At 47.2% G+C, this 19,678-nt stretch overlaps 1 protein-coding gene across 1 annotated transcript in view; it reads left to right on the forward strand.

Annotated features, from left to right (window-relative positions):
- Positions 1–13,169: 13,169 nt before the first annotated feature.
- The window catches only part of TMEM38B (transmembrane protein 38B), a 52,984-nt gene continuing 46,475 nt past the window's right edge, over positions 13,170–19,678 (forward strand). Inside the window, exon 1 of the mRNA XM_037902345.2 lies at positions 13,170–13,369. Coding sequence (XP_037758273.1) covers positions 13,264–13,369 — 106 coding nt within the window. The 5' untranslated portion in view covers positions 13,170–13,263. The remainder of the gene's footprint in view (positions 13,370–19,678) is intronic.

Genomic DNA, 19,678 nt, shown 5'->3' on the forward strand with positions numbered 1-19,678 from the left:
GGAATGTGGGGTGCAGGATGAGGCTGAGGGAGGGCCAGGGGAATATGGGGGAGCAGGAGGAGGGTGAGGTAGAGGCAGGGAAATGGGGGCATGGGAGGAGGGTGAGGGAGGGAAAACATTATCTCTGTGGCTTTTAAAAACACTTGTGAAAATTTTAAATTGTTTAAAGGTGGGGGAAATACTTTTAAGAGGGAGAAATATTCTTTTTTAAAAAATCTTGTCAGGATATAATTAACATTTGATGTAGGGTTTCATTGTAAAGCCTCTTTGTAGTATGATTTGAAACTCTCGTTGATTAGACTGTGAGCTCTTTGGGGCAGGGACTTTCTTGGCACAGTTTGTCCATTACACACTGTGGCATTATTGGATTAAAATATGACCATATAGGTCATTGTTGCAACCACTGTTATATATTTGCAGCAAATATTGTACAAAGGTTGTCGAGTCAGGTATCTATGAAAAGGTTTGATTTGCTGGTTATGCTTATGCTATCTGTATGCATATATCATTTTTGTATTTGAAGTTAAGTATTGGCTCTATACTTGGATTTCAAATGTTTGCTCCTGGGGTAACACCCACAAGGTAACACCCAGCACATCTTGGAGGGACTATTTGAATTAATGACAGGTTTCAGACTAACAGCCGTGTTAGTCTGTATCTGCAAAAAGAAAAGGAGGACTTGTGGCACCTTAGAGACTAACACATTTATTTGAGCATAAGCTTTCGTGAGCTACAGCTCACTTCATCGGATGCATGCAGTGGATCTGATGAAGTGAGCTGTAGCTCACAAAAGCTTATGCTCAAATAAATGTGTTAGTCTCTAAGGTGCCACAAGTCCTCCTTTTCTTTTTATTTGAATTAAGTGGCTCATGAAGAAACACTTGGTTGACTGTGGACCATGGGAGACGCCCATCTACACTGAGTGGACTGTCATGTAAAGTAATGTCTGACTGGAGTGTAAGTAATGGCTTCCTGGAATGACTGAGGGAAATAGGGCATGAACATGTGACTCCAAACTCCATCTTGTTGCTGTAATTTTCCACAGTAAGAACAATGGACTGCCCTCCACATGGCAAAAGCTACAAAAGGCCCTGGAAACACCTCCACTTGGTCTTCAATCCTGCTTCTTACCTCTGGAGGAACTTTGCTACAAACTGAAGCTCTGAACAATGGACTGAATGACCCATCCAAGCTGTGGATGAACTCCAGAGACTTGACTTAGGTCAGCAGTTTATTCCATCACTGCTACAAATCCTGAGACAAGAACTTTGCCATTACTGTATGTAATTGATTCCTTTAACCAATTTTAACTCACAGCTTTCTTTTTTATAAATAAACCTTTAGATTTTAATTAATAAGAATTGGCTGTAGCATGTATTTGGGTAAGCTCTGGAATATTCAATAACCTGGGCGGTAATGTGTCTGATCCTTTGGGATTGGTAGAACCTTTTCTTTTGCATGATGAAATAAGATTTACAGAGATTTTCATCATATTTGACATGGGTATCTGGATGGAGGCCTGAGGCTGGATCACTTTAAGGGAACTGTGTTGTTTGGACTTCTAAGTAACCAGTAAGGTAATAAAGAAGCTGTTTTATGCTGGTAATCTAAGTACTGGAATATCCACCAGCTTTATGGGGATTGCCTGCCCCATTCTTTGCAGTTCACCCTAATTGAGTGACCACAGCTGACTCCCCGCTAGGACCCCAGTCACACCCCCCCCTCGTGGTGTATAAATATAAACACTCACTGTGTGTTTTAGGTTTGTGGGACTTTCTTCATCCCTGTTTGTAGGGATTAAAGGTCCCAGCATGGGAGAGGTGACACTCTCAAGGTTAGTAGATATGAACAGAGGTGAGGAAGAATGTGGTGTTTCCAACACAGCAGCCCTATATTGTTAGCACCGTATCAAGGGGATCCACTCAGTGACACTGTGTTGGGCTGGGAGGAATAATTTTAAATCTATATCTGGGCTCCACGAGCATCCTGAGTGTGCACGTGCATACGTGCTTTGATCTGAACTGACTGTGGGGTTTGAATTGCCTTTCTTATTCTCAGTGAACTAATTTTTCAAAAGTCTGGCACTGGATCCCCATATTCTACCATCTGATCTTTTCTTGAGCAGATTTCTTGAGCAGATTATGAACTGGGAAAATCCCATGTTCTGCCTTATTACCCTTTGTTTTTAGGGGTTACTTTATGAGGAAATCCACTCTCTCAATTTTAACACCTGAGCCTTTATTTGATCAGTTAAGGATCCTAGAAGTAGATTTAGAGCTGACACTCTGGGGGATAATACATATCGAGAGAGGTGAGACAGGAGCTGGTGTCCCCATATACTTCACTGCTGCACTCTACCAGAGACCAAACACAATGGAGGAGACTTTGACTATGGAGTGTGGTAGGAGCTGAAGGTTGTGTGAGATCCCCACTTACGATGCAGGTGTGACCCAGAATGGCCCCGTGTGTGTTTCTGTTTGAGATGAATGAGGAAATCCTATTTCTCAACTTCATGGGCTGAGCCCTGGTTTATTCAGCTGGGACCATACCACAAACTCGACCCGTAATGAGCACACACACCGGGGGGTACGTTATGACAGGGGTCGGATTGATGCTGGCCTTGGCTGCTTCACTTTCCCATGTTCTTACTCTACGGTTCCCTGAACACATTCGGGCATCCCACCATTTCTCAGTCCGTAGGGCTCCAGGCAAAAAGCACCTACTGGTACCCAATTCGTAGGGCTCAGGGTGTAACTAACCTGGTCAATTTAGGTGCCCACACCCTTTCCCAATACATAGGGCTCCAGGTGTATACTACGTGTGCAGGACCTTTTACCAGTGAAAGAGCCCTACACAGTAATATCCTACATCACCTCTATTTATTAATAGTCACCAAAAACAGAACGCACACGCTACACATACAGTGCTCACCACTCCCAATAAAACAGATTAACTTTTCTTGATGGCCAGTCAGGATCAGGTCCATCTGGGGAACTCCAGTTTCTGCATGATGTCATTGGCAGAGGGTTGAGGTCTGGAAGCTCTGATCTTTGGGGCTCTGTCCTGGAGTTGGTTCCCAAAGAACTTCCTTTTGGACCCCAGTTTGAGTCCTTTTGATTTGAGTCCTTTTTTAGTTATACCTTAACCAATTGTTATACTAAAATTTTACTAACCAGTCCTAACGGTGTAACAAATTCTCTAACCAATCCTACCCCACCATCTTAATTAATTTACACCTAGCAAAATTAATTACGTAACGGACAGAAACAATTAAAGAACCAGACAGAGACCATACAGACAAACAATAGGGAACTGGGGACCATAATGACAAAACAATAAAGAAATGAGGATTTCACAACCACAACTATTGATAAGTGATTTCTTGACAGACAGAATGCTATCAAACTAAGTTTTCTTTAACCATCTTAGGATCTGTTTCTTTATCTGGTGATCGTGGGGGCCATTAGGACGGGGGTCTCCTTCTTAACAGCCTGATCTTACATTGTTTTAATGTAATGTAGATGGAATGTGAGGATGTGACTTCCTGCTTCTCAGCTAATGGCCGCTGCTCGGCTGCTCTTTTAATCTGGCTGCAGACAAAGGCCTTAGGCTTTAGGCCTTACAATATGGCTTCAGACAAAGGCCTGATTTTTACACTACCAGGCAACCTATTCTGTGACTCTTTAAAGCACTGAAGCAAATAAGTGCTTGGACAGAAAACTGCAAGGAGACAGAGGAATGTGACCTGCAGGAGGAAGGGAGGGGAGGAACAGGAGGGAAGCTTGGCAGTGATGGAGAAATGTGAGGTGGAGCAGGGAGAGTAGGGATGGAGTGAATGTGGGATGCAGCAGTAGACTGAGGGCAGTGCAGAGGAATGTGAGAAGCAGAAGAGACAATGAGTGGGGCACATGGGGAGACTGGGGAATGGAAATGTGAGGATCAGAAAGGCTGTGGGTGGGGAATGTGGGGTGCAGCAAGTGATTGAGGGGGAGAGTAGAATGTGAATTGCAGGAGGAGACTGGGTGATGGTACTGTGGGGAAGTAAGAGGCAGACTGGGTGATGGGCAATGAGGAAAGAGACTATGGGAGTTGAAAGGGGGAGACTGAGTGGATGCAGGGAGATAGCTGATGGTAGAGAGGAGAATGTGAGGGAAAATATGGGAACAGATGAATGTAGGGGGCATGTGGAGGACAAACGGCTGTGTGGGAGCCTGTAGGGAGAATGCAAATGAGGCAGGAGACTGTGTGTGGAGGGGAGGGGAGGGAGGAGACAATAGATAGATGAGAGGATGGTGGAGGATAGATTGGTAGCTCCCTGCACACCAGGGAATAGGTGTGGGTAAGAAGCCGGTGGAACTCCTATGGTTTTGAATGTGTATCAAGGTTATATTTGACCTTGGAATGGCTGCACACAGATTGGGGGTTGGGAGGCTTCTTCATAAAGGCACAAAAAACGCAACACTTTTTGAATATTTGTAATGCCATGGTTGTTGGGGATCTGACATGGGATTTATTTGAATGTTTGGGGATGAATCTTGAGTATTCTCCTCCTTGGTTGCTTCCCTGAGACATCCTCCCCAAACTCCAGCTCGGTGTCTGTAGGACTGTGATGGGATGCATGAGCTCCACACTGGTGAACTGAGGGTTAAGGAGCAGCTCTGGGTCCAAGAAGGCCCTGCTCAGCTGCACCTGCTGGCATGCTCACAGTGGAGGCAGGGCTCGAAAGGGAGCAGCTCAGTTCAGCTTAGCCTAAGCTCCTGCAGAGATGCTGCTGGGGCTCCAGGTGGCTGGGACCAAGCCCAACCACCAAGCCACTGCAGGCCCTTCATCCACAGGGCCATGACTGATAGAGGAAAACCCTTCGGAGCATGAACAGAGAGAACTCCAGGGGGAATCCAGACACAGACCAGCGGCGTCAGTGAAACTGGGATAGGAAGTAGCCTAGGGAGCAGGCATGGAGAGCTCTGGCTGCACAGTTGAACCATTACTCACAGGGTCCTGGATCGGAACCCGGTGAAACAGGGAAGGCTTGGGTTCCCCTACCCACCAGCCATTGACTCTTGCTGCTGGGCCCTGTTGTCAGGTTCGGATTTCAACCCCCGACAAGGATCCCAGACATTAAGACATGAAAGGTTAAATAAGTATATCCAATTTTCACTAGCAACTTTACTCGAAAAGAAGCAACCGGTCCGTTTTACCATGGGATACATTCTCCACCGTGAGGTCTGAAATTAAGACCTTGGCGTATGTCTCCAGCCTCCTTTGTAAGATCTGGAGAGTCACAGGATGATGGTGTCTGTCTTTTAAACTGCCACTTTCTGTTGTGATGGGGTGGGGGATTTGGGGATATGCTGTCACAAAGTCAACATGCATGTGGACTCCTTTCTCAAAGTCCCATTTTCCTTCAGAAAGGGAAATTACAGCTGTCCAACTATTTCTTAGGCACATGTCAGGGATGGTCAGTGAAGTGCAGGTGTCTCAGGCTGGTGCTCTGGGGAGTTGATCGTGAATTCCATACTCATGCAATAAAGTGAATGCCTTGCCGTGCTGATGAGTGTGCTCCCCTCCTCCCACAGTTTCTGTTAGGTCTGAGGAGGTAAAGGCGTCTGATTCGCACTCTCCCTTGCATTGTGAAGTTTATCTAAAAGTGCTGCTGGCCTACCATTAGGCCTGCACCTCTACCATCTTCAGCACCTTTCTTTTTCCTCATTCCACACCAGGGGAGTCATCAGCCCTCTGAGTGGTTGCATATAAGGTAGAAGGCTGGGTATGATTAATTTCAGGTATATGCTCTTCATCTGCCATCGTCTAATTACTCTTGAAGTATCTTTGATCTCTGGAAAGTCTGTGACCAGTTGTTGTTTTTTCTAGATCAGATTCCAATCCAGCACTAGCACTGACCATGTGTTGCTCATGTCTGATTTATTTTTAGTGAAGTAATTTTTTCCACGATGAGATGAAGAGCCCGCCTGCTGCACTCCTTGCTTTTCAGTAACAACTTGATTAGGAAACACTGGACACTGGTAGAGTCTCTGGCTCATTCTCTCTCTCGTTGCCTCAGAAGCAAACCTTTTTTAAAACTGTCAGTACACATCCAGCTCCTTCTCTTACACCTCCAGGAAGTAAGAGAACTGGTTGCCACACTCATTTTGATGTTTCATTTAAAAACTGTTCCCAGACCATAAAGTCAGGCATGGCCCACTACTGTCTTTAGAGCCCTGAAAATCTGCTGATATCTGCTTTATATCCGCCAATCATGTCTGCGGATTGCGGATCGGATACAGATACAAATTTTGTATCTGTGCAGGGCTCTAATCACCTTTGGCATCTGGGTCTCCCTCATTCCACAAGAGAGGGAATCATTAGTATAGCATGCTGAAGGCCCCTCTCCAAAGGAACATCCAGTACTGTATAACAATGTAATGAGTACTTTTAAAGTGGCTTCCTAAATGTACCTGTTGCCATTTTCTCTCCCTCCCCCGTGTCCCATGACCACATGCAAGCTAGTTTGAATTGCTTTTGCTTCTCAGAAATGAACCTGATGCCACTCAGTGGGAAAGAAGCAGTACTGCAAGGAATGAAGTAACCTAGAAAGGATATTTCTTTCTATAGTCAGTGACTGGAAGAAGCATGGTGTCAAGTATCGGGGGTAGCCGTGTTAGTCTGTATCCACAAAAACAACAAGAAGTCCGGTGGCACCTTAAAGATGAACAGATTTATTTGAGCATAAGTTTTCGTGGGTAAAAACCGCACTTCTTCAGATGCATGGAGTTAAAGTTACAGATGCAGATATAAATATACTGACACATGAAGAGAAACCTGTCATGAAGAGAAGGGTCGCTATTTGTCCCGATATTTTGCTTCGGCGCCACTCCGGCTTTTCTTTTTTTGGGGGGGGGCGGCAAAAAACCTAGAGCCGGTCCGGGTGGGGGTGAGCCTGTGGCTGTCCCCCCATGTGTCCCGATATTTTGTTCTAGTCAACTGGTCACCCTACATGTAATTAACATCCTATAAAACATGATCAGGTATTATTTGATGGATACAGCTGTGCAGATGTATCACAGTTCATTTAATGGACGAAAAAATTACATTTTAACTAATTACTGCCTTAGGACAGCAATGCAATTTACTAACTTCCTACTAGAAAAGAAGTACTTGTGGCACCTTAGAGACTAACCAATTTATTTGAGCATGAGCTTTCATGAGCTACAGCTCACTTTACTCTGTAACTTCCTACTGAATCACACTGTACCTGAAGATTTGCTAAGCAAAATTCTACAGTGGAAAATGACCTATGATTTCCATTTTTATAAGGACACGTCAAAATATATTAACAATTTGTGCGTCAACTGCTTTTCCCGAGAAGCGATCTTCATATTAATAGTTGTATAGAGAGAGTAAGGATGATCATGTGATTATGACATTGGCCTGGAACTGAGATTTAGGAGATCTGGGTTCAGTTCACAGCTCTGCCACAGACTGGCTGTTTGTCATTGGTCCAGTCATTTAATCTCTCCATGCCTCCGTTCCCTATCTGTAAAATTGGGGAAATAGTATTTCCCTCCTTTTTCCTGTCCTGTCTATTTACACTGTAAGTTCCTTGGAGGTGGAGACTGTCCCTCACTATGCATATGTGTAGTGTCTGGCACAATGGAGTCCTGATTCAGACATAAGCATAATACAAATATAACAATGATAAGAGTTTTCCTAAATTCTCTTCTAGTAACTGGGATAATCAAAAAGCAGCTTAGTTACAACTCTAGCTTTCTTTAATTTAAGATTTCAGAGTAACATCACTACAGAGACCAACTGGGTGAATTTTTTATATAACACTTATAGCAAGAAGCAAAGCAAGTGGGCTCAGTTGGGGTGCAGGATGATTGAGCAGCTGCTGGAAGGAACTGGAATGTTTGTGATGGATGAGGTCAGGAGAGTATGGGCAGCCAGAAGTGGGGTTAGACTGGTTCTCACTTGAGGGTGTCCTTTGAATGGTGCAGTCCCTCCCCTACACAGGTTGCTTCTGGAACCTCAAGCCTCCCATCACCTGGATCTCATCTCTGTTGCTGGAATTATTCCACAGCTCATCCCTCATAGTTAATGCATATACCCTGGTCCAAGAACCTTTGCTCCGCTTGCTATGTTTACTGAAAAAATTCTTGAAGCAAAGTCTAGATCACAAAATTGATCAGCCTGCCTCCTATTTTAAAATTCCCACTGACTCTTGCTGGGTTGGAGGGATGTTGTATACACCTATCACACACCCTTGCCCTGACATTAAGGCAAAGGTATCTAGTCAGGACCAGGAGAAGCTGGGGAAATACCCCTCAGCTCATGGAATACCCAGCCATCCAACTAAATATCTTCTTGTTCCTCTACCATGGCCTTCAACAGGCATCATACCTCTGTGTACCACTTAATCAATCATCTCACAGCACAGCCCATCCTTTATACCTTATTCATCACCTACTCCCCTCCCACAGTGTACAATTTACATCACAAACATTAAAATCATTGTCCTTCTGTCCTGGGAAGGATGGGAAGTATGGCAGAGCATGGTGAGCCCTTTAAGGTCAGGTCCTGCTAAAATGGGGGAGATTACTGGCCCCTTTAATAGAATGGAATTTTGGAAAATGTAGTTTCTCAGGAGGGAAGTGTACTCCTGGATCACCTGATCAAAAGGGAATCATGTGTTGAGTGTACTCAGGCCATATAAAAGCGGAGGGGTGATATTGTTGGAGAAGGATTTAGGAAAGTGCTTGGTGGCAAGAAGCCCAAAAACCAGGGGAACAAGAAACTGTTTAAAAGGTTCTGTCAAGAGAGGAAAAAGAAGCATGAAACCCAGGGAGCTGTGGAAAGTGTGTGAGAAGGAAGGTCATAGAAGGCAGCTGAGAGGGGTGCAACAAGAAGAAAAAGGCCTGAGGCAATGTATCATTAGCAGGACTGCCAACCCCAGGTGTTCAAAAATCACAAGTCAGGCCCCAAAATGGAATGGGATTTACAAAAATAAAAAATAAAAAAGCCAAACACATTTTGGTTCTGTTTATTTGGTGTCTGAGCCCTTTGGGTGCACTCAGCTCACATTTTCAAGCTTTTCTCTGCATCCCTGAGGGCTAGAAACTTACTTTTGTTTTTTAAATGAAAATTGAGCTTCTCATGTAATCATTTTGCAACAGCAGACAATTTAGGGATCTGTATGGAGCAGGAGCTTTAAGTAAAACATCGTATATCATGAGACTTGTGATAAAATCATGGGAGTTAGTCACGTGGCACTAGAAGGAGCTGGAGGACTGGTGGATTTACCAATTTATTCTGGGGCTTCAGGGAGCGGGCTTCCAAGAGGGGAAAGAGAGAGGACGTCCCCTCATATATCATCAGTGTAAGGAACTGCTTAGTTAGCTTGGAGGCTAACTGGTTGTGAGCCCTGAAAGGGGAAGGACTATACCTGAGGTTTGGCTGGAGGGCTAAACCCTAACAAGCCACATTACCTGCCCAGCGGGGGGAGATTACAGACCACCACAGAGGTAGAGGGCAACTGAGGTGCAGATATGTGATCAGATGCTTGGGAGATGTAAGGATTTCATTAAAAGGATCAACGATAAAGGTTCACCCTTGCTCTCGGAAGTGATATGGTGATAGAACAGCAGTGTGGTGTATGCCTTCTGTCTTGGAAGGGAGCATGATATCTTGCTTATTGTACTTTACTTATTTCTGACCATATAGGGATTTTCTCGTTAAACTCTGACATTATTTGACAAGATTCAACTATTGTTTTCCTTAAGGTAACTCCATTGACTTCAGTGTTTTGGATGTATGTTCACTGGAGATGCAGTTCAAGTAACTTCTCTGTAGTTTTGGGCTCAGAAAAACACAAAGTAAAGAGAAACAGTGACGTGTACTGGTGTAAACAGAATCAATTCCCACAGACTTCAATAGTCTTCAATAATCCTGCTTACTCCAGTGCTGAAATTTGTTCCAAATTCAATATCAGTTAAAGTGGTATGTCTTCAATGGGGAGATTACCTCCTACGCTTTCAGGATGGATTGTCATTTAATATATCTACATCCTCTCTAATTTCTCTCATCCTATAGGAATCAAGCAGTTTTGTTCAAAGGCTGGGATATTTTAGCTTTATGTAGTCACTTATTTATTAAGCACAGAGCTTACTCAGTCCCATACAAAACACAAGCATTAAGCCAAAGACCAAATACCTTAAGATTCTTTGGTGGAAAGAAAAAATGAAAAAAATAATTGAGTGGCTGTGCACATGGAGGGAATCTTTAAGTCTTGCTCCAAACGACTCCAAGTGGCATGAACTGCCAAATGACTTGTTAGTAACAGGTAACTTCACACAAGCATCATTAATTTCATTTTCTGGAATGAAGAGAGAATATTGGCTAAACATACAACCTAACTTTTTAGGCTCTATTTACATTTTTAAAAATTGAGTGTAAAAAATGACACCTTAAGCAGTATAACCATCTGGTTTTGAGGCAGATCTGCATGAATTTAGCCAATACAGCTATAGCAAAATGAGCCAGGTTTTCTTCTGGCTCCTGTAGCATGATCAGCAGAACTGTCTAAGTGCTGATATCTTTGTCCCTATGACTCGTGATGGTGGGTGAGATGGACAGAAGCCAGCTTGACTCTTGGAGCCCAGGCTGAGTTTGGGGGGTGTCAGTCAGAAATGTTTTTTTTTAAATAATAAATGGAGCATATGTGTGCCCTGATCCTTCAGTCACATATGTATGGTTTGACCCTTGGGTCTGCGAGGATCTGAACGCGGATTGAGGCCTCACAGTGGAAGCAGTGTGGGAGAGGAGCATATTTGTTGTCACCTTGGACAGGCTAACACAACAGAAATAAATCAAGTGCACATAACTTGAGTTCACTTCTCTGAAGCACCTTTTTTGTAAATGTGCTTAGATTTTAAAGGGTCAAAACATTAGGCAAGGCTGCTAAAAGAAAAACCACACAGTACCTTCTGTTGCTGTGCATATGTGGAGGGAGAGGTAGTAGTAATGTAAATAAACTTTTAGTACAGTGTGAGCAGGAAAGCTTTGTTACACAGGGCAGAGAACTCTCCGGTTCCTCTAACCACTTGATATTTACTGGTAGAATTTCAAGAGGTTTTTCTAAAGTGATGTAGGACTCAAGACCTGTGATTAAAGCAAAAGCTGTTTAAGGAATTTACAGTGTTCATCTCAGTACAGGTCTCAAATCCCCATTCAGCCAATAGAACCTCACCTCCAATCCTCATACCAGTTCCTAATCCCCTGCACCCATCAGATTCCCTCACGCCCCATACACATAAAGGTCCCTAATCTCCCTACCAACCCCCCAGTGCCCAGACAGGTCCCAAATACCCCCCATACCCACACTGGTTCTTAATCCATGCCGTAGATACACTCCTTCCCATAACCATAAAGTTCCCTCATCCCCCTACCAACCCTCCCCCTTCCCATTCAGGTCCCTAACTCCCCACATACTGGTTCTGTAATTCCCCCAAGCAGATGTTCCCCCCAGCCCCCCTAATCCCTGCCTTGAGCAGCCCAGCCCCATCAGTACCTGAGCCCTCCCATGGCCATACAGATAATAACTCCCCACATGCCTAGGGCCGCTCCCTGACACCCCAGCGACCCCCCCCAGCAAATCCCACCCCCTGCAGCTCCCCGCCCCCTCCTCTGCCCCTAGCAGCCCCCCCAGCAAGTCCCGCCCCCTGCAGCTCCCCGCCCCCCTCCTCCGCCCCTAGCAACCCCCCCGCAAGTCCCGCCCCCTGCAGCTCCCCGCCCCCCTCCTCCGCCCCTAGCAACCCCCCCGCAAGTCCCGCCCCCTGCAGCTCCCCGCCCCCCTCCTCCGCCCCTAGCAATCCCTCCCAGCAAATCCCACCCCCCTGCAGCTCCCCGCCCCCCTCCTCCGCCCCTAGCAACCCCCCCCAGCAAATCCCACCCCCTGCAGCTCCCCGCACCCCTCCTCTGCCCCTAGCAGCCGCCCCGCAAGTCCCGCCCCCTGCAGCTCCCGCCCCCTCCTCTGCCCCTAGCAGCCCCCCCTCCCCAGCAAGTCCCGCCCCCTGCAGCTCCCCGCCCCCCTCCTCCGCCCCTAGCAGCCCCCCAGCAAGTCCCGCCCCCTGCAGCTCCCCGCCCCCCTTCCTCCGCCCCTAGCAGCCCCCAGCAAGTCCCGCCCCCTGCAGCTCCCCGCTCCCCGCCCCCCTCCTCCGCCCCTAGCAGCCCCCCAGCAAGTCCCGCCCCCCTCTAGCTCCCCGCCCCCTCCTCCGCCCCTAGCAGCCCCCCCCAGCAAGTCCCGCCCCCCTGCAGCTCCCCGCCCCCTCCTCCGCCCCTAGCAGCCCCCCCCAGCAAGTCCCGCCCCCCTGCAGCTCCCCGCCCCCTCCTCCGCCCCTAGCAGCCCCCAGCAAGTCCCGCCCCCTGCAGCTCCCGCCCCCTCCTCCGCCCCTAGCAGCCCCCCCAGCAAGTCCCGCCCCCCTGCAGCTCCCCGCCCCCTCCTCCGCCCCTAGCAGCCCCCAGCAAGTCCCGCCCCCTGCAGCTCCCCGCCCCCCTCCTCCGCCCCTAGCAGCCCCCCAGCAAGTCCCGCCCCCTGCAGCTCCCCGCCCCCCTCCTCCGCCCCTAGCAGCCCCCAGCAAGTCCCGCCCCCTGCAGCTCCCCGCTCCCCGCCCCCCTCCTCCGCCCCTAGCAGCCCCCCAGCAAGTCCCGCCCCCTCTAGCTCCCCGCCCCCTCCTCCGCCCCTAGCAGCCCCCCCCAGCAAGTCCCGCCCCCCTGCAGCTCCCCGCCCCCTCCTCCGCCCCTAGCAGCCCCCCCAGCAAGTCCCGCCCCCCTGCAGCTCCCCGCCCCCTCCTCCGCCCCTAGCAGCCCCCAGCAAGTCCCGCCCCCTGCAGCTCCCGCCCCCTCCTCTGCCCCTAGCAGCCCCCAGCAAGTCCCGCCCCCTGCAGCTCCCCGCCCCCCTCCTCCGCCCCTAGCAGCCCCTCCCAGCAAATCCCACCCCCTGCAGCTCCCCGCCCCCTCCTCTGCCCCTAGCAACCCCTCCCAGCAAGTCCCGCCCCCTGCAGCTCCCCGCCCCCTCCTCTGCCCCAGCAGACCCCCCTCCCCCAGCAAGTCCCGCCCCCCCGGGCTGGTCCCACCAATTAACACTCAGCGCCCTCCCTTCTCCCGCCCCCCAGCTGTGGGGGCGGCGCGCGAGCCGGGGCGGGCCCGGGCCCGGGCCGAGGAGGAGCCGGAGCCGGAGCCGGAGCCGCCGCCGCCGCCGCCATCGCCATGGAGCTGGGGCAGGTGCCGCTGCGCTTCTCCCGCCTGCCCATGTTCCCCTTCTTCGACGCGGCGCATTACCTGGCCTCCGTCATGGCGCTGAAGGAGCAGCGGGGTGAGCCCCCCCCCCGGCGCCCCAACCGCCGCGTCCGGCCCCGCGGCGCCCTGCCCAGCCGGGAGCCCTGGGCGGCCCCCCCTCCCCGTCAGGCGGGGGCCCCCCGGGGACCCCTCAGCCCGCGGGGCGGGGGGTATATGGTAACCCCCCCCCATCTGTCTGTCTCCAGTAGCGCCGGCCCCGGGCTCTGGGGGGCGGTGCGCGGGGGCCCCCACATCCACTTCTGCCCCCCCCCCCGTCCAGCCTGCCCCTCCCCGCGCCCTTCCCTGGGCTGGGCGCTTCTCCCCGCCCGCCGCTCGGGGCCTCCCGGCGCCTGCCCTGCCCTCGCGCTGAGGCCCGGCGGCCTGGGGCGGGGGGGGGCGGCCTCGGCGCGGAGCGGTGAGACTCGTCCCTGTCGGTGTCGGCGCGGGCAGGCTGGTGAGAGCGCCGCTCCCGTCTCTCGGAGCCGACCTGCCGCCGGGGAACCCTGCGATTCACGGCTGCCTGCCGTGTGTGCTTTGACGTGTTACGTTGCCCATTTAAGTTTTAACTTTGTGGGTCACAGCATCTACTGTGGCTAAATAATTCAGACCCTTCCCCCCCCCACCCCATGATTTGTCTTCGCTGTGCAAATTTAAATAGATAAAAATGGGGGGGAAATGGTTAAACCCATAATGTTGCACAACTGCCAGTTCTCTCAGGTCTGTTCCTGAAGCTTTAGTTTTCTCATGTCTGTTCCAATACAATTTCAAGTGGCGTATGTCCTGTCTAACTTAGTGGCAAATTACGGGAAAACTTTCTGTAAAAAACTTTGAAATGAGTGCCCCTCAAGGAGGGAGACCCTAATGTTCTATGTGGATTTGTAGGGATAAGTCTCTTGTTATTGACTTTATATTTGTGCGCTTCAAGTCAGGTGATTGGGCTCTTGCTGCTATTCTTTTACGTAAAATTATAGTGCTCATCCTTTTATCTAGGTGCCTTTTGACAGTTTTGAAATATACAACAATGAAGAACCCCTTCATTAATCAGCATATTCCCAACAAATAGCAATAAATCAGCAACAAAAGGCACATAGTTATGATCTCCTACCAATGCCATGCCTTCCCATTTTCTCAAGCTAGGGAAAATAAATGGACAAATAGTCCAGTAACTTGCTGGTTGAAAGCCTTGCTATTGGTGCTTGATTTTTTTTTTCTGCATGGCTTTGGACAGAAGGGATGAGGTGGTTGAAGTTCCTTGGAAATTCAAAACATAGCATTTTTGAAGGATTGAACAAAGATGGGCCCAGAAACTCTCCGGAGTCAACATGACACTCGGGCATGTAGAAGCTAATTCGACTGTTATAAGAGTAAATCCTCCCCTGCTATGGAAAGCTATGTTGTAGCATTTCCAACATTTTTCTTCTGCATACGAGTTGGGGCAATATTTGGAAAGTCTGTGGTGGGGTGCAAGCTCTGTGGGGCTTGTTGTGCACTATGGATTTGGGGCTATTAACTAGCCTTCACCTCTCATAGAGTTGAGTCAAGTGTTGTATAGATTAATCCAGCCTTGAGACTGGAATAACTACTGTGGAGTGACTTCAAAGATTGGGAAAGTTCCTCTGCCCCAGAGTAACTTCCCTATATCTGGGTCTTTGGCAGTTCATGACTGTTTTATCAGACTTAGGCAGATTTAGGAAGACCATTGCATTGCTCTGTTTACTTCACATTTGGAAGGCTATTTGCTACCAGAAGGGCTAGACGCTTTATTTTTGTTTAAAAAGCTTATTCTGCAATAACTGATGAGTAAATTCACCAAGAGAAGTTTTACTGTTTGCCATTGGCAAGTGCATTTGCCAAGGCTTGCTTATTACTAACAATGTGTCCAACAATATTTGAAATTGATCTAGGTAAAATAAGTGGAAAAAATCTAAATAAGACTATAAATATATGCAGTGTCAGTTATTTGCATAATATCAAAGTGTGGTAGGCAGATGCATTAAAAATACCTAAACCACACATTTCTGTCTTCCACAGATACTAATCTATGCTGATTACTCAAATAGTAATGTTAATAGAAGCTTTCTTTTTTTTTAAACCTCTTGCTTCTCCTGCTAGATTGTAACATCTCTGTGTAAGCCAATTGTGGTAGTAAATTCCCTACTGTAAAAGTGATTGTGATGTCACAAATATTGGCTTATGACATTAAAGGAACAAGCGGTTTAAAAGTGAGAAATCTCTTATGTATAGATAACGGAGAAGATGTTGCATTACTTTCAAGTTCCAGATTCCTCTGAACTTCGGAATTAGGTCCAAATTGGAGATGGACATTAGTGAAGAAAGGACCTACTTTTCTCCCCCTCTTATGGCACATCTTCAGTATGGCTTCAGTAAAATGTTGCATTTTAGAAAGTTTGCTTTAGTGGCAGCAGTTTCCTAGCTCTGGCTAGAGCTGGACAAATAATTCATAACTACTCATTTGACATATTTTTATCTTTCTGTTTTGACAGGCTTGAACAGAGCTTGATTTTAAAAAATAATTACTATTTAGAACTACTAGCCGAATTTCAGTGAATAAATCTTCATCTGTTACTCGTTTGCAAGCAGTTCATTGTGGCTAGTTGATATTGAAAGTTTAAGCTGTTGAGTAAATTGGGTACTTTGGTCTTAGGGTAAATTTTTGTTCCCTGATTGTCATTTTTTGTCTGACTTGCTTTTCTTTTGCATGCCTCACTTTAGTATCTGTGCATCTCACAAACATAATGAAATACCCACATTTTACAGATGGATGATCTGATTCAGTGATTAAAGATTGGTGCAAGGTCACACAGGAAGTATGTGGAAAAGCCAGAAATAGAGCCCCAATCTCCTGTGTCCTTAGTCCACTACTTTAAATACAAGAAGATTTTAGAATCTTACTATTTTAGAATCAGGTTTCTGGTAGGAACACTTATGTATACATATTCAAAATTTATTTTTCATTAATACTCTCCAGTATTTGCTTAATTTTTTTGTTGCTTCTACACGTACTCCTATCAGCAAACTACAATGCTGTAAATGACCATAGAATCGGTTTGAGCACACATTGTATTCACTTAGAAATTTCAATTAAAATACATAAATTTGTGTTTGTAATATTTATCTTGGTTTAAGTATAGCTCATTTTCTAACTTGAGCATGGAATTAGTAATTTTTTGTGTGGGGAAAGGGGCATTGAGCGCCCCCCCCGCCCCCCAAAAGAACTGAAACATAAATATTGGAGTTGTGAATGGGTCAAAATTATTCCAGCTGTAACACAGTCAGTAGACTTGCAGTATATGTGGTGTCCCATCGTAGTCAGTCAGCAGCCTGCATTTAGCATCCTATTTTATTACATTGAGGGTTTACTGCATTCTTTTTAGAAAATGACTTTACTTTTTTGAAATGCTTTCTTTGTTTTCACAACTTAAACTTTGGACCATCTGTATTATATAGGACTCCAAATTTATTCTTTTTCTAAGTACTCTGTAGGGATAATTTGTGGAAACTGTACCTTTTATTAGTAACGGCATGGTTACCTGTTAAAGTATGAGCTTTTTTTAAGAGAAAAAAACTTCTTTACTATACTTTTGATACACTTTGTGACATAAGAAACATTTTCTTTAAATTGTGAAGGGAAATTTAGTGTTCACGAGTGAGGTACTGGTGCCACTTGTTAGTCACGTTTAATGTAGAGTTTTTTTATTTGTAGGTTTCTCCACATAAGCTGATGTTTTTTCAGGAGAATTATAGAATCCTTGGCATAGGGTTTTGATAAGTGAATCTGATCCTTTTTTTTAGTGCTAAGTTGTTATTGTTAGTAACTATATTCTTACTGATATGGAAACTAATCTTGAATAGTGTTTAAAAGTATTTTATTTTAAAAGGGTGTTTTATTTCACCCTTTAGGTGTATAACCAAGACAAGCATGGTGTGTGATATTAATCCTTAATTTTGTAGGTTGGAGGAGGACAGTGAGGAAGAAATGACAGGGGAGAGCATTGAAAAGCAGGGCTTTGTCACACTTTTTTACAAGAATAGTTATTTAATGTCAAACATTTTTTTAAAAAACCAACAGAAAACTTGTATTCCGCATCAGCCTCTGCTTTTGAAACCTAAACTTCACCCCTAAACTACAGTATTTGCAGACTAGTTGGCTTTGCTCAAATCACATTCTGCATGATTTCATGATGCCTCATTAGTGTTAAAGGATGCTTCATGGGACAAACATAAATGACAGTTAATTTGTAAGTGAATGACCTACTTAAAATTGAATTTCTGTGTTTTTGAAGGTTTTATTCCACCCATAATGTTGTTAGCAATAGTAATGCTAAAGGACAGTTAGCATTGAAGCAACAAGCTTTCTAGCTATGTCAGCACTATAGCAAGAAAACAATGATTGAATTGCAAAACACCAGTGTTTAGAGCCCAGAGACTTCTAATGATGCCTAGCATAATCTTTGCTGGGCTACCTTTATAGTTTTGATTTGTTTGTGATACTTAAACTTTTTATTGCTTAGTGCAGAGATTCCCAAACTTTGATCTCTGCTGGCTTTTGGGGAGCAGGCTGGTCATGTGATGATACAGTATTTAGTTTCCAGCTGCTTTGCTGTCGTCAAAGATTGCTAAGAAGAGTTTAAGTATGAAAAAGCAGATGGAAACAGGGAAGAAGCAGTCAGTTTATCTACCCCTACTAGGGACTGCAGCTGTGGATGAGGAGGAGACTAAATAGGAGCCATCCTTAGGCCTGGTCTGCCATACACGGTTAGGTCGATGTAAGCTGCCTTGTGTTCTCTTAGCTGTACAAGTGTCTTCGCTTAAATTTGACTCCCGCCAGTGTAAGTGCCTCGCTACGCCAATTTAGTGACACCACCTATCTGAGTGGTGAAGAGTCATGGTTGATGTAATTAGGTTGCCGTAGTGTCCGTGTAGACACTACACTGCTTACATTGACTGTTACTAGCCTTCAGGAGCCATTCCACAATGCCCCACGCTGACAAGATAATCGATACAAGCGGTCCTGGTGAGGATGCGCAGTGCTGACACAAGGAGCCAAGTGTGAGTGCGCACAAATTATTTAATAACTGTGGTGGCTGTATTCTGATGTAAGTTAGGTTGACATAATTTGGTGGAACTGCCCAACCAGGCTCACAGCCACCAGGTCAACATGATGGAGCCGTACTGTGACAGGGAGAGGCTGGTACTGGCCGTGTGTGGCCAGTGGGAGAAGGGGGAAGATCCCCTGGTGGGTCTCTTCCCTGAGACAGGAGCCAGCGCCTTGCTGGAATCAGTTCCCCTCTCTGACCAGCTAACCCCTGCCCAGCAGGCAGGGATCAGAGAGATGCTGCATTCCTACCAACAGCTGTTTTCCAACTGGCCTGGGCTCACTAAGAGCTGGAGCTGTCCACTGTCTGGAGATGGGAGCTGGCCCTCCCATCAGGTGTGCCCCCTTCAGAGTAACTGGGAACACAGCCCAGGCCCTGGCGGCAGAGGTCAGAGACATGCTGGCTTTAGGGATGATGCAGCCATCCACTAGCCTTGGGGGGCCTCTCCTGTGGTTCTGGACCTCAGGCCACAAAGAATCGGATCAACCCATTTTTCCTATTGGAAGCTCAATGCCATCACCATGTCTGGTGCCTGCCCGTGCCTAGTTCTGATGAGATTCTAGACAAGTTGTGGGGGACTCGGTACCCCATGACCAGGGATCTCACCCAAGGCTACTGGCAGGTGCCTTTGGATCCAGATGCCAGGTTGAAACCTGATTTTGTCACCCCTTTGGGGCTGAACAAGTCCCTGGTCCTACCTTTTGGGCTCAAGGAGGTGTCGGTCACCTACCAGCGCCAGGTGGATCAGTTACTGAGGGGGATGGAGAATTTTACCATAGTGTACGTTGATGATATTTGTGCCATTAGCCAGACCTGGGAGGACGAGGTGTCCCAGGTGAAGAGGGGATTGAGTAACCTCCAGGATGCAGGGCTGACTGTAAAAGCTGCGACGTGCAAGGTGGGGATGGCAGAAGTGTTGTATCTGGGCCACAAGGTGGGGAGTGGCTGCCTAAAGTCAGAGCCGGCCAAGGTGGGGGTGATCAGAGACTGACCTAGTCCCCAGACTAAGAAACAGGCCCAGGCCTTTATTGGGAAGGTGAGGCACTACTGGAGGTTTGTGCCCCACTTTAGCTCTGTGTCAGCTCCCATCACTGAGCTGTGCAAAAGGCTAAGCCAGACAAGCTGGTCTGGACTGGGCAGTGCCAGAGGGCTCTGTGCATGCTGAAGGAGGATCTGGTCAAGGGCCTGGTGCTGGGAAACCCAGACTTTGACAAGTCATTTATGGTGTT

Source organism: Chelonia mydas, chromosome 5 (genome assembly GCF_015237465.2).
Source record: "Chelonia mydas isolate rCheMyd1 chromosome 5, rCheMyd1.pri.v2, whole genome shotgun sequence".
Classification (NCBI taxonomy): Eukaryota; Metazoa; Chordata; order Testudines; family Cheloniidae; genus Chelonia; species Chelonia mydas.